Source organism: Oryctolagus cuniculus, chromosome 3 (genome assembly GCF_051225735.1).
Source record: "Oryctolagus cuniculus isolate XC-2025 breed Fujian yellow rabbit chromosome 3, ASM5122573v1, whole genome shotgun sequence".
NCBI classification, from domain to species: domain Eukaryota; kingdom Metazoa; phylum Chordata; class Mammalia; order Lagomorpha; family Leporidae; genus Oryctolagus; species Oryctolagus cuniculus.
In genome coordinates, this window is record NC_142869.1 from 99,644,279 (window position 1) to 99,661,238 (window position 16,960).

General features: G+C 38.7%; 1 protein-coding gene and 1 long non-coding RNA gene across 10 annotated transcripts in view; one reads left to right on the plus strand and one right to left on the minus strand.

Annotated features, from left to right (window-relative positions):
• The window catches only part of KYNU (kynureninase), a 226,249-nt gene that overhangs the window by 197,776 nt on the left and 11,513 nt on the right, over nucleotides 1-16,960 (minus strand). For 7 of the 9 annotated variants that reach the window (XM_070071543.2, XM_017342818.4, XM_089329242.1 and 4 more), the window contains exons 1-2: nucleotides 4,068-4,332; nucleotides 21-202 (exon numbers count right to left, since the gene is read on the minus strand). In XM_070071543.2, the coding sequence (XP_069927644.2) occupies nucleotides 21-189 (169 nt within the window). In that variant the 5' untranslated portion in view covers nucleotides 190-202; nucleotides 4,068-4,332. Of the gene's footprint in view, nucleotides 1-20; nucleotides 203-1,205; nucleotides 1,317-4,067; nucleotides 4,333-16,960 lie in introns of those variants that run through there. The other 2 variants (XM_089329239.1, XM_089329240.1) reach the window with 2 other exon arrangements.
• On the plus strand, nucleotides 4,217-5,531 carry LOC127491777 (uncharacterized). Its single transcript, XR_007920678.3, has 2 exons — nucleotides 4,217-4,356; nucleotides 5,187-5,531. It is a non-coding gene; the product is annotated as an uncharacterized LOC127491777 (long non-coding RNA).

The window sequence follows — 16,960 nt, forward strand, 5'->3', positions numbered from 1 at the left end:
AAACTTTCCCAGGATCTTACTTGGAGGCAGATCTTTCATTTTGGGGATGTAAAAATAGTCCCTGAAGTGCTTCAGCTCATCTTTCTCATCTAGGTAGAGAGCGACCCTCTCATCTGTTGGGTGACATTGGAGTGCAGCTGCAATGCGTTGCACCGTGTCAGCAGGCAGCTCGAGAGGAGAAGGCTCCATTGCAAGTTGTTACCTAAAAATGAAAGAAGATAATAAAACATCATGTCGCCAGCATTATTTTCCTGAAGGAAAACAGCCTTTTGTAAACTGGACTGTCTTACGTAAGATTCTCATTGCTTCAACCTCAGAAATAACCTAATTAGTCAGCCAATTTTCAACCCCATGCTGAGTTTTCCTCATACAGAAAATGAACAAAGTGATAATAACCTAGCGATATTAAAATAACAACTAGTAATTAATGCTGAGGTCACAGTAAACATTAGCACTTGTTCTTATCTAGAACAATGAGCACATTATTGGTTTTCTGACATAGCTATCTTCATCACTTTTCTCCCAGGTCTCCTAGCAGTAAAGATGCTTCTGCGAACGTGAAGGAAAACAGGGCACCACCTGGCTTATTTTTCCCATTCCACTTCCACAATCCCACCCCCAGTGGTATCTGGATGACAGTTTTAAAGCTGGACACACTGAATGCTTTACAAAATCTTTACAATCTTTACAAAAGGGGAAAAGACAATGGAGATTTAATAACACATTTTAGACTTTACCAGATTTTTTGTTGTTTGTATTTCCCCCAAGTTTTGGTTTCATGAAATTGAGCAAGAATAATATTAAAGGAAAATATTTTTCCTCAGGTTAGTTTCATTTATGTACTGTCCTTTTGCTGGCTTCATTAACATATTCTTCCATTTATTTACTCTTTCTGCAAATATTGGCTAAGCTGTTACTATTTGGTTTCTGGCAGCCATGGAACAGTAGCCTATAAATGCTAATTCTTGCACAATTTACTTTGTAGTGGAAAAATGGAAAATACATAACATAAAGTTTCAGGTAGCTTCAAGAGCTATAAGGAAATACAGCATAAGTTTTGGGTAGATTTACTGAGGTATAGAAGAGCTACGTTGGTGGAGGAGGGATGTCTAGTATGTCTCTTTTTTAAAAAAATTATTTATTATTTTTTTGACAGGCAGAGTGGACAGTGAGAAAGAGAGATAGAGAGAAAGGTCTTCCTTTACCGTTGGTTCACCCTCCAATGGCCACTGCGGCCGGCGCACCGTGCTGATCCGAAGGCAGGAGCCAGGTGCTTGACCTACTACAGACAAGGCACTATTTTGTCAGTGGTCTGTGAGTGACTTGCTATGAAAGTGCTAACCAAACAGTGATGATGATGTTTAGCCGAGCATGTAATCAAATTCTTTTAGGAATCTGAGCTGTAAGATATGCCTTCATTCAGTTAGAATAGGAACAAGAATGTAAAAGAACAGTAGGGAGAAGCTGTGAAGTGCTAAAATTTAGGAGGAATATCGTCACAAATGATTCATTTTTCAGAGCAAAGCAGAACCACTGATTGATTAGGCATGAAAAGTATGAATTGATGCCACAGCAAGGAAGACTCATGTAGCTCTATAATAGTGGCAGACTGAACATCTATGGCTCCTGAAAAGATGACAAGGTAACCCCATCTTGAGAGGTCCTCGATTGTTCCAAGCAGCAAGCCTCACGCAAGGCTTGGGGACGCCTATCTGTTTGCCTGTAGCTAAAACTCCATGAAATGCTTTTCTGCCTCAATATACAGCATGCCCTCACCATAAACTTATTACTTACAATAGCTTGATTCAGTTGTTTATCTACAGTTCTGAGCTATATTCTATCTGGGGACATGAATCATGTTAAATTTATGCTAACATCACTCCCTTACCAAGCAGTATCTTTTAGATAAAATGCTCTACTAAAACAACAGTTGAACAAGACCATAAAAAAAATAGTTTTGTGAATTATTTGACATGATTAATGACCTTCTGTTAAAATGACAGTCTCTCTCATTCTGATTCCATAGAAAATGATTACAGAAGCATTTTCAGTGAAACTCAGAATCAAGAGAGCTTACCTTATATTTGGGACTTATGTTGGAGACTAAGCCCTTTTAGAGTTTATTGGGGACAACTTTATGCAGCACTATGTAAATAAATACACAGATTAGGTTACTGCCACCAAATCTGAGTAAAAAAATCAACTTTTACTATTTAAAAAAATTCATTTACTTTCTTTGTATCTGTATTTTGTTTAACCCTTGTAACAATCCTGAGAGTCAAAATCACCTGCCCCCATTTCCATACCAAATCCTGGACAGAACAATGGCAAAAATGGAGTTGAAGTGAAGTAGAGTGCAGTTAGGTTTGCAGGCTGCCTGACATTGAGCCAAATATGCTACTCTTTGGCAAGATATGTGGGTAGAACATGCACAAGAGATCCTGCTCAGAGAAGTGAACTCCTCACTTTATTTTTTGTCATATCTCTTCCTGATTCTTCTTTTTTTTTTTTTTTTAATTTATGTTCCTTGAGCTCATTCTCTTTATCTGTGGCATCTTTTTTTCAGACATTCACTCAGTCTGCCAAGCAACACAGGCTATGTATGAATCCATTTACTTTTACTTCTTAAACAATCCTTCCCAATCCAGCCTCAGCCAAGGAAAGATTCAAGTGGCTGATTCCAATTCTGTGCCTGTCCCACATGGGTTATAGTGAGATACTTAATGGGCCTAGTCTTTCCAGAATGAGTTCACTACATCCTTCCTTTTCACCAGCTAGAAACTCCTGAAGACTTAATACAGCCTTAGCTCCCAGGACACCCCAGTGTTCTCACTCTAAAGAAGCAAGTTATGAACTCATACTGATAACTGCTTAATTCTTCAGTCACCACATGGGCTAGACAATTAGTGAGTGCTTCACAAATCATAATTTTATGCCTTATTTAAGTTTACCATTTGCAAATAAATTTATATTTATAGAAACTGATATTTTACAGTCAATTTAACTTTTGAAATTTTCTGAATTGTATCTTCACAATTTTATTTAAGCAGTGAAAACTTTAATGCTAAAATTTTATGATTCATAAAAGAAACTGTTATCATGGAATCAGAGAATTCAGGATCTCCTAGTTACCCATTGGCCTAAAGTTAAATAGTTAAAAGAAAAAAAGGACTGTGAGTACTCAATAGTTAACTGTGAGTACTCAATAGTTAATCTTTACACAGTTTGAGTTTTCATGCCTGAAATAAGCAAATTGTACCTATGAGTTCAAAGTTTAGAGCCTGGTTAAAAACATATTTATATATAAAGTAAGCTTGTGGTTTTTTTTATTAAGAGCAAATGCTACTTATTATATGTACACAGAACTTTAAGTCTATCTTCAAAAATGAGTGACATTACATTATTACAACTTTATATTTCATATCCAGAATATGAATTACTTGTTGAGCTTCTAATTCAGAATACCATTTCATTTGTTTCAATGTTATTACCTAAATAACATCCTGCCCTTCTCAAAAGAAAAAAATAAACCATTTTACTATACAGAGAAAAGTATGTCAACTTTCCATTCTTATGCAAATATTTCATAAACTGAAAGGGGAAGTCACTCTGCTTAAATAATAGACATTTTCACTTCTCTAAACGAATGCTAAATATGACTAATTGCAGTATGAGACAAAGTTAACAGAAAATAGAAGATTTAAAGTTTATTTAAAGAAATAATTCTCATCTAGATTTTTATCTAATCTTACCATTTGGGCTCAAGTAATGGCAGAATTAACTTTAATCTGCCATATGTAACCATATTCAGCAGACGAACTGTAATGTACTACTGACATCAGTTCTTCACTACATGGGTAATTATGTCTCGATCTAGCACATTTTTAAAGGAGGAGTCCAGGGAAATCATGGTATTTTTGTTTATGAGAATGATTTGGAAAAATAGAATAAAGAACTGGCAGGAGATGTCTCTAAAAGTAACAGGATTTCAAAAGAGAGGATTTTCATTTGGGAAAATCAGAGTGTATATCTGTGTGCTGAGGATCTATCAGTGGCTCAGTGCTTACCAGCTAGGGATCCAGCGGTGTCCTTGGTTGCCAGAACTTCTCCAAGCAACTCTCAAAAATCCCTTGCAACTTTCGAGTTCAGATCTCAGGGAGAGCAATTCAAAGAGCTTCTGCTCTGACTCCACCCCGGGGGGAATTTGTGAGCTAACCTTAGTTCCTCTCACTCTGTCTAATCTGATTGTGAGACTTCAGTTACCAGCAAAAATCTAAGCAAAATTCTTCCTGCTCACTGCTTCTTGGGGCTCTCCTGTGCACTCCTTCCACTGAGCATTCTGATCTTTAGACTCAGGTAAACACTTCCTTGCCTTTTAAATATTTACATGGTTAGTGTGTGATTAATCTGTTTCCTTGGAACTTAATTTCCAGATGTGATTTATTCTTTGCTTTAGGCTCTAGAATAAAGAATGGAGGAAGTTTCTTCCTATCTCTTAAGATAGTTCCCTTAGATTTCGGGGCCATATCCCACTGTCACATGCATTCTGAGTTTTTGATCTTAGGTCAGAGTTTATGACATTTAACAGGTGAAGTGTTGGGACAATAGATAAAAATGGGCTATTATTACTAGAATACACTTTATTGCCTAATACATGTGTTTTAAAAACTCCTACATTATAAATCTGGACAGTGTGATCATGACAATCAATGAAAAAAGAGGGTTTGCAGATGCAAATATAAACTAGTCTGGGGAACTTTATTAATACAAATTATTCCTTTAACTCTATGAATTGTTTCAATTGTTTGGTCTCTTTATGCTATCCTTGACCTTGGGTCTTTGGAGGAGTAGACTTTCAGGTTTAGTAACTAAGCAAGACTTTCTGAATTAGAACCAGAGACCTATTGATACTAGTCCTGAATAACTGAATGATTTATTTGCATGCACGCCTTGTTGAATCCACACGGGTAAAGTATTATTTAATTATCTCTATCAAGTGTTCACTATATAACTCTGGATAACTCACTCAACTAAGTGACCTGCTGAGGTTGTCTTCTATGTTTTGAACAGAAATTAAAGTAATTTCCTCACTGGATTCTTGAGATAATAAAACAATGAATGGGGAAAACCATACTGCCAACATAGATATCAGTAAATAACATGTTCTTTTTTTTTCAATTAACCAGGCGAAAATACTGCTCTCCTGGGACCAGCACTGTGTCATAGTGGGTGAAGCTGCTGCCTGCAGTGCTGGCATCCCATATGGGCTCCGGTTTGAGTCCCGGCTGCTCCAGTTCCGATCCAGCTCTCTGCTATGGCCTGGGAAAGCAGAAGACAGCCCAAGTCCTTGGGCCCCTGCACCCACTTGGGAGACCCGGAAGAAGCTCCTGGCTCCTGACTAGGGATCAGCACAGCTCCAGCCATTGCGGCTAATTGGGGAGTGAACCAGAGGATGGAAGACCTGTCTCTCTCTCCTCCTCTCCTTCTCTAACTCTGACTTTCAAGTAAATAAATAAATCTTAAAAAGCAAATACTGTTCTCCAGTTTCTGAGGGGTATAAAGTAAATGAATTTATTCTCCTACAAGAAATTCATCAGAACAACTGAACATGTATTTCATCTTATCAATCATATCATTACAATAATCCTATCAAATAAGCAAAGTATTCACATATTAATAACTTTAAAGGGTAAAATTGGAAACCAGTCAAGGAGTTTCATAGATATGCATTTAGAAATCAAACTAGGGAGCAATATATCAAGGTCTTGCTTTCATATCACTTCTTCTAAAATCTTTTTTTTTTTTTTTTTTTTTTTTTGACAGGCAGAGTGGACATTGAGAGAGAGAGACAGAGAGAAAGGTCTTCCTATGCCGTTGGTTCACCCTCCAATGGCCGCCGCGGCCGGCGCACTGCGCTGATCCGATGGCAGGAGCCAGGTGCTTCTCCTGGTCTCCCATGGGGTGCAGGGCCCAAGCACTTGGGCCATCCTCCACTGCACTCCCTGGCCACAGCAGAGAGCTGGCCTGGAAGAGGGGCAACCAGGACAGAATCCGGCACCCCGACCGGGACTAAAACCCGGTGTGCTAGTGCCACAGGCAGAGGATTAGCCTAGTGAGCCACTGCGCCGGCCCCAGAATTATCTCTTAATTTCCATGTTATCTCTCCTACAATACATGTCCCTGAGAGGCAGACTGTGATTTCATTCTCCCTATGAATCAAGCAAACTAAATATCAATTGAATTCATTAAATTTTTCAAAGAATTTAGTTCCTTCCATCAAAATCAATGATTAGGGGATCCAGTGTTGTGACACTGCTGGTTAAGCCACCACTTAAGATGCCAGCATCATACAGGCACCAGCTCTGTTCCTGTCATGGCTGCTCCACTTCCAATCCAGTTCCCAGCTAATGGCCCAAGTACTTGGATTCCCCTCACCGACATGGGAGGCCTAGATGAAGCTCCTGTCTCTTGGCTTTGATCTAGCCCAGCCCTGGCCATTGTGGCCATTTGAGGAGTAAATCAGTGGATGGAGATCTTGCTATCTCTGTAGCTCTGCCTTTGAAATAAATAAATCTTTTTTTCTTAACTGATGATTGGGGATATAAGGAAAAATCTGTTCTTCAGAGAACTAATTCTTAAACTGTGAACTTTACTCTAGGTTTTCTGGCATATTGCCCACAGTAGGCTAGTGCCTAGCATTTCAAAGACGTCAGTGGGTGCCTGCTGAACCACATTGAACAAACTTTTTCTAAAAATTCAAGGCTTCACTATCGGTCATACGATGACGCTCTAATGCTGGACATTCAGTAAACAGAAAGAGATGACGAAATTAAAAACAGGACTCCTGTTTAGCGGCCAATTCAGGTTCCACAACTGAATAGTCTTACAGTGAGTGAAAAACATCTCAACTTTGGCAGCAAGTTGGGGAAGAACTGATTTAAAAAGCTACAAGGTTAAACTTGGGCATATATGAAATCTCACAATCTCTTTAGATTACATTAAAAAAAACATCTTAGGCACTCACATCACAGTTGTCTGGAGGAAATTTTATCTGGGTCATTCTGGGGACTCTTTCTTCTTGCCACAGGGTGCTGAGAAGTCCCCTGATGATTGACATGACACAGAGTACTCAGTGGTGTCAATTCACTTCCTTTTTCTCCTTCTGCCTCTCTCCTTTCCCTGTCTCACCACAACACACCCATGCACTCCCTCCCTTCCCATTGAGGATAACACATGTGACACAACATAAGCTTTCTCAACACCAAGTGAGGAGGTTCTTGCTGAGCAGTTCTTATTCTGAGACCAAGGGACACAGAATCCTCTGCGTATGAGTAGGGGAAAGTACAGGTTCCCCTCATCATCCATGAAAACTGGATTCCAGGACTCCCCAGGGATACAAAATCTGAAGATGCTCAAGTCCCCTATGTAACATGGTGTAGTGCTTTTCATGTAATCTGTGTGCATCCCATGTAGCATAAATTATATCTATATTACTTATGTAACATACCACAATGTAAATGTTATATAAATAGCTGTTAAGCTATTTTGTTCTGGAAATAATGTGAAGAAAAATACTCTGAACGTGTTCAGATACAAATATATATTTAAGTAGTTTGTCTGAGGTTGAACTCAGGCATGTGGGATCAGCAGATGTGGAGAGCAAGTACTCAGAAATTAGAACACACTCACTCACATGATCTCTGCTCTCCTCTTCCTCCCTGCATTCTGGGCCTCCCTTTGAAGTCTCCTCCTCCTTCCTCTCCCTGCCTCCCTTTTATTCCTCTCCTTTTCTTTTGCCCAGTCTTCTCCCTCCCCTTCCCTTCTCCAAGATCCGTCCCTCTCCCCTGTCTACTCTCCTCTTCTCTGGTCTTCCTCTCCTCTTTCCTCCCCATCTCTTCCACTCTCCCCTACCCCCACCCCACTGCCACTAGCCTCGATCTGCCTCCTCCTCTCTCCTTCTCTGTTCTATAGCTGGGGCAGCAAATTCGTATGCCAAAAGTAAATCAATAGGCTATCTTTAGACAATCTGTTCTCTCCTTTCAGTGAAGTATATCTGACTATTTTGGTTATTATAAAACTTTAGGGGTAATGGCCAGGGACTTTCCTATTCTCTATTTCTAGTGTTTTCAGTTTTTCAGAAGAAAATGTAAAGGTTTATCCCAAGCAAATGACATTTGCCAGTTGGTGATTACATTCATTTAGAAACTATGTTATTCAGCTGTTTGTTACTACAACTGGTTATGGAGAAAGACTTATTTCAGCTCATAGTTTTGGAGGTTCACATCCAAGATTGAGTGACTCAATTGTTCTTGTGTCTGATGAGGACCATGGGTAGTGGAACATGAGCTGAGCCAGGAGGGAGAGAGAAATGGGAAGCACACTTACAAAGGCATCATTGATGAAAGGAGCCCACCCAAGTACCCTGATCCATTCCAATCACTGCCTGAAGGCCCTACCTTGAGACACCATAATTTGATTACATTTCCACCTTTAGTCCTTTCACTATTAACATTAATGAATTATCCATTAACACAAGACCAGAGACCAAGCTTCTAAACACAAATAGGCCTTTGGGAAACACCTAAACGAGAATACCAAATAATAGCAGAAACTAAAATTCTCATAATCTATTCACATCTTTCTCAGGTAGAATGTCTCCTTCTCCTTTAATGCACAGAGGCATTTAAGATAATCTGTATCTTGTGCTCTAGAAGAATTTTAGTCCTTTTATATGCATTTTCATGTTAATTTGCACAAGTATCTGTTTACATGAGGACTTAATAACCCACTTTCTGCCTTTGTCTTCAAATACTAAGCTAATAAAAGAATCAGAGCTGAGTTACAGTTTTCAAAAATCATTTTGAAATAAAAAAATGCATTTAACATTACTGGCCCTACTTTAATAAGTCATTAATCACGGAATGTCGATTAATTAGCAAATCAACATTAGGATTTTAAAATTCAGTGATACCCTAAGGATTTCTTTCAAATCAAACATTCTGAAATAGTTGTTGCTGTTTGTTTAATAACACAGTTTGGCTGAAAGTAATATTTTTTACTGCTGTTATCCTCTTGATAACTGCAGGTTCGCTGAGGTTCCTATAAAACATAAAAGCAGAGTAACTTCAATCATATTGGCATCATTGACTACATACATAATGTCATCATTGACATAATATGATTCTTTGAAAAATGGCAACAGGCAATACAAAATCACTATTCAAAGATAAGTCTTTTAAACTTAGGATTTTTTTCCATAGTACAAAGTGAAATAAAGATGACTTCTTTATATTATAAAAACTACCATCTCATAGTTATTTTTCTTTCTTTTTTAAAAAAAAAGTGTCAATAATTACTATCAAAATGGACAGTGAAGTGTATATATTTGATTTTTTTTAAAATGATCCCCTTCCAATATTTGATTTTTCTTCCTTTTCCTGCAAGTGTCTGGCAAAGTGGATTCTACTGTCCCAAATAAATGCTTAAAAGTTTCCATTGTGTGTCTACTATCTCTATACCAATATAGTGACTGCAGATAGTTTATAGTACATATCCTCCAAACTGTAGCAAATCTCTAATTTTTTTTAAGATTTATTTTATTTATTTGAAAGACAGAGTTTCAGAAAGAGGTAGAGACAGAGAGAGAGAAAGGTCTTCTGTCTGCTGGTTCACTCCCCAGATGGCCGCAACGGCTGGAGTTTCACCGATCTGAAGTCAGGAGCCAGGAGCTTCCTCTGGGACTTGGGCCATCCTCCACTGCTTTCCCTGGCCATAGCAGAGAGCTCAATTGGAAGAGGAGTAGCCAGGACTAGAACTGGCACCCTTATGGGATGCCAGAAGTTCAGGCCAGGGCTTTAACCTGCTGCACCACAGCCTCGGCACCATTTTTTGCTTGTTGTTTTTTAAGTAATTTTTCTTAATCCCACACTGCAGATGGGGAAAATATTTCACTAGAAAAGAATGCAAAAAACATTGTATCTAAGTCCTTCAGAGTTTAAGGGAAATGCTTCTAGGGGCTCTTTTTTAGGTAAGGAAAGTAAACATTATGAGTGGATGAAGAGCCAGTAAAATGCAGGGGAAAACATGAATATACTTCAGATTTAACTTGTTTTTATATATGAACTTAGAACCCTTCTATAAAGAAACATTTTTAAAATCTGAAGGAAAGAGATAATTTTTGAACAAAACACAAATTTTCAAATTTGATCAAATAAGAGGAATATTTGAAGAGAATAATTTCCCTAGCTGAGTTTTGAAATGTTTTTAAAGAGATAGCACATAGAAGACAACTTTAAGTTTGAAGAGTTTCCAGAAGATTTCCGATTCAACTTTGATATTCCCAGGTGTTTGAAACCATTCTAGATTATACAAAAGGATGAAGTAATGTATTCATCTGTTTAAAACTCATCCTAATTTCAAAACTTTGCTAAGGCTCAGATTCTAAGCTGCAAAAGTTGTTAGAATTTTTTAAGTTAAGGAGTTATGTCATGCAATTCTATTCTTATCAGAGAGAATTGCTTTTCTTCAGGATAAATCAATGTTATGATAAAGTATATTTTGCTTGCTGCATTGTTTTACTTTATTTTTAATTTTTTTGTTGTTCATTGTTTTCTTTAGTTTTAAATATTTTTAACTTTTATTTAATAAATATAAATTTCCAAAATACAACTTTTGGATTATAGCAGCTTTTTTCCCCCACCCGCAATCATCACATCTCCAACTCCCTCTCCTATCCCATTCACATCCAGATTCATTTTCAATTATCTTTATATAGAGAAGATCAATTTAGTATACACTAAGTGAAGATTTCAACAGTTTTTACCCACACAGAAACACAAAGTATAAAGTACTGTTTGAATACTAGTTATGTCGTTAATTCACACAGTATAACATATTGAGTACAGAGATCCTATATGGGGACTAAGTGCACAGTGACTCCTGTTGTTGATTTAGCAATTGACTCTCTTATTTATGGCATCAGTAATCACCTGAGGCTCTTATCATGAGCTGTCAAAGCAATGGAAGCCTCTTGAGTTTGCCAACTCCAGTCTTATTTGGACAAGGCCATAGTCAAAATGGAAGTTCTCACCTCCCTTTGGAGAAAGGTACCCCCTTCTTTGATGGCTCATTCTTTCTGCTGGGATCTCACTCACAGAGATCTTTCAGTTAGTTCTTTTTTTTTTTTTTTTTTTTGCCAGAGTGTCTTGGATTTCCATGCCTGAAATACTCTCATGGGCTTTTTAGCCAGATGCAAATGCCTTAAGGGCTGATTCTGAAGCCAGAGTGCTGTTATGACATCTGTCATTCTATGAGTCTGCTGTGTATCCCACTTCCCATGTTGGATTGTTCTCTCCTTTTTAATTCTATCAGTTAGTATTAGCAGAAACTATTTTTGTTTATGTGATTCCCTTAATCCTATCATTATGATCAATTATGAACTGAAACTGATCACTTTGACTAGCGAGATGGCATTGGTACATGCCACCTTGATTGGATTGAATTGGAATCCCCTGGCATGTATCTAACTCTACCATTAGAAGTAAGTCCGATTGTGCATGCGCCGTACTGTACATCTCCTCCTTCTCTTATTCCCACTCTTATATTTAACAGGGATCACCTCTCAGTTAAATTTAAACACCTAAGAATAATTGTGTGTTAATTAAAGAGTTCAACCAATGGTATTAAGTAGAACAAAAAATACTAAATAATAAAGTAGTAAGTTGTTCCTCGACAGTCAGGACAAGGGCTGATCAAGTCATTGTTTCTCATAGTGTCCATTTCTCTTCAACAGGTTTCCTTTTTGGTGCTCAGTTAGTTGTTTGCTGATCTTTTGTAATGTTTTTTTTTTTTTTGATTCAATTCTGTTGATTTCTTCTCTAATTTTCATTATTTCTCTTCTACTAGTTTTGGGTCTGGTTTGCTGCAGTTTTTCTATATCCATGAGATGCATTGAAAGCTCATTTATTTGGTGCCATTCCAATTTCTCGATGTAGGCACTTATTGCTATAGACTTTCCTCTTAACACTGCTTTTGCTGTATCCCATAAGTTTTTTTTTTTTTTTTTTTTTTTTTTTTTTTTTGACAGGCAGAGTGGACAGTGAGAGAGAGAGACAGAGAGAAAGGTCTTCCTTTGCCGCTGGTTCACCCTCCAATGGCCGCCGCTGCAGCCGGCGCACCGCGCTGATCCTGGCAGGAGCCAGGAGCCAGGTGCTTTTCCTGGTCTCCCATGGGGTGCAGGGCCCAAGCACCTGGGCCATCCTCCACTGCACTCCCTGGCCATAGCAGAGAGCTGGCCTGGAAGAGGGGCAACCGGGACAGAATCCGGCGCCCCAACCGGGACTAGAACCCGGTGTGCCGGCGCCGCAAGGTGGAGGATTAGCCTATTGAGCCACGGCGCCGGCTTGTATCCCATAAGTTTTGATATGTTGTGCTGTTATCCTCTTTTACTTCCAGAAAGTTTTTGATTTTTCTTTGGATTTTTTCTATGACCCACTGTTCATTCAGGAGCATGTCATTCAGTCTCCATCTGTTTGCATATGCTCTACGGATTCCAGAGTTGCTAATTTCCTGCTTCATTCCACAGTGGTCTAAGAGGATACATGGTATGATTTCAATTCTTTTGAATTTGCCGAGACTTGCTTTATGGCCTACTATGTGGTTAGTCCTAGAGTATGTTCCACGTACTGCTAAGAAGAATGTGTATTCTTCAAGTATAGGATGAAAAGTTCTGTAGATACCTGTTAGATCCATTTGGGCTATAGTGTTGATTAAATCTGCTGTTTCATTGTTGATCTTCTGTCCGGTTGATCTGTATTGCTAAAAGTGGAGTATTGAATTCCCCCAGTACTATTGTATTGGAGTCAAAGTTTCCCTTTAAGTTCCTTAACATATCTTTTAAATAAACTGGTGCCCTGCAATTAGGTGCATATATGTTTATAATAGTTACAATAGGGAGGGCTCCAAGATGGCGGAATTGGGAGGGAGCTCACTGATAGTCTGGAAAGGATAGTTTAATAAAAGTGGAGATACTGTAGTCTCAGGGAAGAGTTAGGGAAAAAATGGCAGAGAAAACTCTTCTGGAATTAGTGGGACCCATTGAACCTATGTGGAGGGCACAGGCCCCATGGCTCGGAATCCCAGCTGCCAAGTCTATGCACCAGCGCTGGAAAGGGAGGCAAGGCAAAACCACAGTAGCCGAAGACACTGGTGGAAAAGTGGCAGGGAGAGCCTACAGGGAATGAGGCTTGTAGCCCCCTGGGGGGAAAGTACACCAGCCTAACTAGAGGAGAGACAAAAAGAGGAGGGATTGGTAAAGACATGATTCTCTCTCTCCACTCACCTTACAGAGGCAAGCAAGACAATAGAGCAGGCACCATTTTGGACATACATAACAGCTGTGCCAACTCAGGGCTGCCCCTGCCCTCAGCCAAACAGAAAAACTTGACTTTGGTGGGGAGAAGTAACAGGAGACTAAGACCTAGTGAATGTGTGGAGCTTATGAACTGGGACTGTAAGAAAAAAAAAAAAACTGAAGGTGTGTGGGAGAACTCACGTTGTGGCTGAGACATGAATAGTATCAGTAGGAAACCTCACAAGCTCCGGCAGCCTTGGCTGCCTGGTGAGAAACATTGCAGGGGAATCTGAGCCTACACTGAGGACTGAACAGATGCTCTGTGTGGTCTTTGGGACAGAGCAGATGAATATTATACCCACTGGGGCTAGTGCTCAGGCATTGATCTCAATCAAGGAGAAGAACTCAGCTGAGTGGAATTACTTCCTCTCTGAATGAAAAAGAGAGAAAGAAGGTTTACCATGCCAAACCTGGGTGTGTCACCTTTGGCACACCCTTAACCCTGAAGAACTGAACAGAGCTCTCTGGCCACACCCACCACACGCTTCTAGAGATTCACCAAAAGCAGATGGTCCACTTAATCTAGAGTCATAGTATAAAGAGAAAAGCCACCACAGCAAGAAAAAAAATGAAGAAACCAAAGAAATCTCCACAATGCCAAACCACAAACACAGAAACTGAGGAAACAAGAACAAGGAAGACATCATGATGCTCCCAAATGAACATGACACTCCAATACAAGATTATGAAGATGATGAATAGAAGAAATGCAAGATACGGATTTCAAAAAATTAAAGAACATTTATAAGTTATCAAAACAAATGCACGAACTACAGAAATCCATATAGTACAGGACAGAAAATCTCTCTCATGAAAATGAAATCTTGAAGAGGAATCAGAATGAAATGAGGAATCTAGTAGAACATGAAATTGAGATATTGAAGAGAAATCAAAATGAAATTAAGAAATCAACTGAACAATTGAAAAACGCATTTGAGAGTCTTAAAAACAGAATCAGTGGGGCCTGGTGCCATGGTTCACTTGGCTAATCCTCTGCCTGTGGCGCTGGCATCCCATATGGCACCAGGTTCTAGTCCTGGTTGCTCTTCTTCCATTACAGCTCTCTGCTGTGGCCCGGGAGGGCAGTGGAGGATGGCCCAAGTGCTTGGGCCCCTGCACCCATATGGGTGACTAGGAGGAAGCACCTGGCTCTTGGCTCCTGGCTTTGGATCAGCACAGTGCTGGCCATAGTGGCCATTTTGGAGGTGAACCAATGGAAGGAAGACCTTTCTCTCTCTCTCTCTCTCACTGTAACAGTACCTGCCAATAAATAAATAAAAAATCTTAAAAAAAAAACAGAATCAGTGAGATATAAGAGAATATTAGATTTAGAAGACAGAGCACAGGAAAGTATACAGTCAAACCAAAGGAAAGAAGAGGAAATTAGAAGTCTAAAAAATATTGTTGGGGATCTACAGGATACTATTAAAAAACCCAACATTCGGGTTCTAGGAGTTCCTGAAGGCATGGAAAGAGAGAAAGGATTAGAAGGCCTTTTTAGTGAGATACTAGCAGAAACCTTCCTAGGTTTGGAGAAGGAAAGAGGCATCCAAGTACAGGAAGCACATAGAACCCTCAAGAAACATGACCAAAAGAGATCCTCACCACGACACATTGTAATCAAACTCACCACAGTGAAACATAAAGAAAAGATTCTAAAATGTGCAAGAGAGAAATGTCAGATTACTCTCAGGGGTTCACCAATTAGACTCACAGCAGACTTCTCATCAGAAACCCTACAAGCTAGGAGGGAATGGCGAGATATAGTCCAAGTACTAAGAGATACAAACTTCCATCCCCAAATATTATATCCTGCAAAGCTCTTATTTGTGAATGAAGGTGAAATAAATACCTTCCATAACAAACAGAAATTGAAAGAATTTGTCACCTCTCATGCAGCCCTGCAAAAGATGCTTAAAGATGTGTAACAAACAGAAACACAGCCACCAATACGAAATAAGGTAAAGGAAGACAATCTCCCAGTGAAAGATCACAGGAAGTTCAAAGCTTATATTAGAAACATCTTTGGGAAAATGGCAGGCAAAAGTCACTGCTTATCAATAGTCAGCATGAATATAAATGGCCTCAACTCTCCAATTAAAAGACACTGACTGGCTGAATGGATTAAAAAACAAAACCCACTTATTTTCTGCTTAGAAGAAACACATCTTTCCAACAAAGATGCATGGAGACTGAAAGTGAAAGGTTGGAAAAACATATTCCATGCCAACAACAACAACAACAACAGCAAAATAGCTGGTGTACCCATCTTAATATAAGACAAAATAAACTTTAACACAAAAACTGTTAAGAGAGACAAAGAAGGGCACTATATAATGATTAGGGATCAATTAAACAGGAAGATGCTGCACTGTTTTAGTAAATATTGTTCTGTTTTACATAGTTTTGAATTATTTTCCCTTTAACTTTTACATTTTTATTTTTCCATACAGACTATTTTTAGAGCATTTTTAGTTTTGTGGCAAAACATTAGAAAGTATGCAGAGTTCCCTTGTGCTGCTGACCCTTCAACTTATTTTTTATACTTATTTTTTGACATAAATTTTACCAAATTTTTTCTTTTTTCAATTTAATGAAATTTAGTCCTTTGTATTTTATTATTCCAATATTGGCCATTTTGTACCTTTAATTGCTCTTGTCCTATCATCTGTAATTACTTTTTTGAAAATATTTATTTTTATTTATTTGAAAGCTAGAGTTACAGAGATATAGAAGAAGACACAAATACATAGCTCTTCAATCCACAGGTTCATTCAGCAAATGGCCAAAATGGTTAGGGCTGAGTCAGGCTGAAACCTGAAGCTTCATCTGGTTCCCCACGTGTGTGGCAGGGGCCTAAGTACTTGAGCCATCTTCTGCTACTTTCCCAGGCACATTAGTAGGGAGCTGCATGGGACACAGAACAGCAGGGACTAGAACTGGAACCCATATGGGATGCAGGTGTCACAGGCAGTGGCATAATCCATTGTACTATAACATCAGGCCCTATAATGTCATCATGGCTTTTATTATACTCTTTTATTACTATTGTTTTCCTTTGCATTCCCTATAATTCAAATTGTTTTCCTAATCAACAGTATATAGTCATCCCTTGGCATCTGTGGGGAATTTGTCCTAAGATTCTCCAGGAATAACACAATCTGTGGATATTCATGCCACTTATATGAAATGGTACAGAATTTGCCTATAACATATGCACATACTCCTTCCTATATGTTTTATATCATTTCTAGATTGTTTATGATATATAACATAAATGCTATACAAATATTTAGTCTAAATTACTTAAGGAAGGATGACAACCTAAAAAAAATGCCTATTTGGTATGGATGCAACATTTTCCTGAGTATTTTTCAACCATGGTTGATCACAGCCAGGATGTGGAACCCATGATTTATAGAGCCAATTGTGCTTATCTCTTCTGTCATGATTGTCTATTCTCCATGAATCTGCTAAACATAAATCATATCCTTTTTTTTTTTTTTTTTGACAGACAGAGTTAGTGCGAGAAAGAGAGAGAGAGAGAGA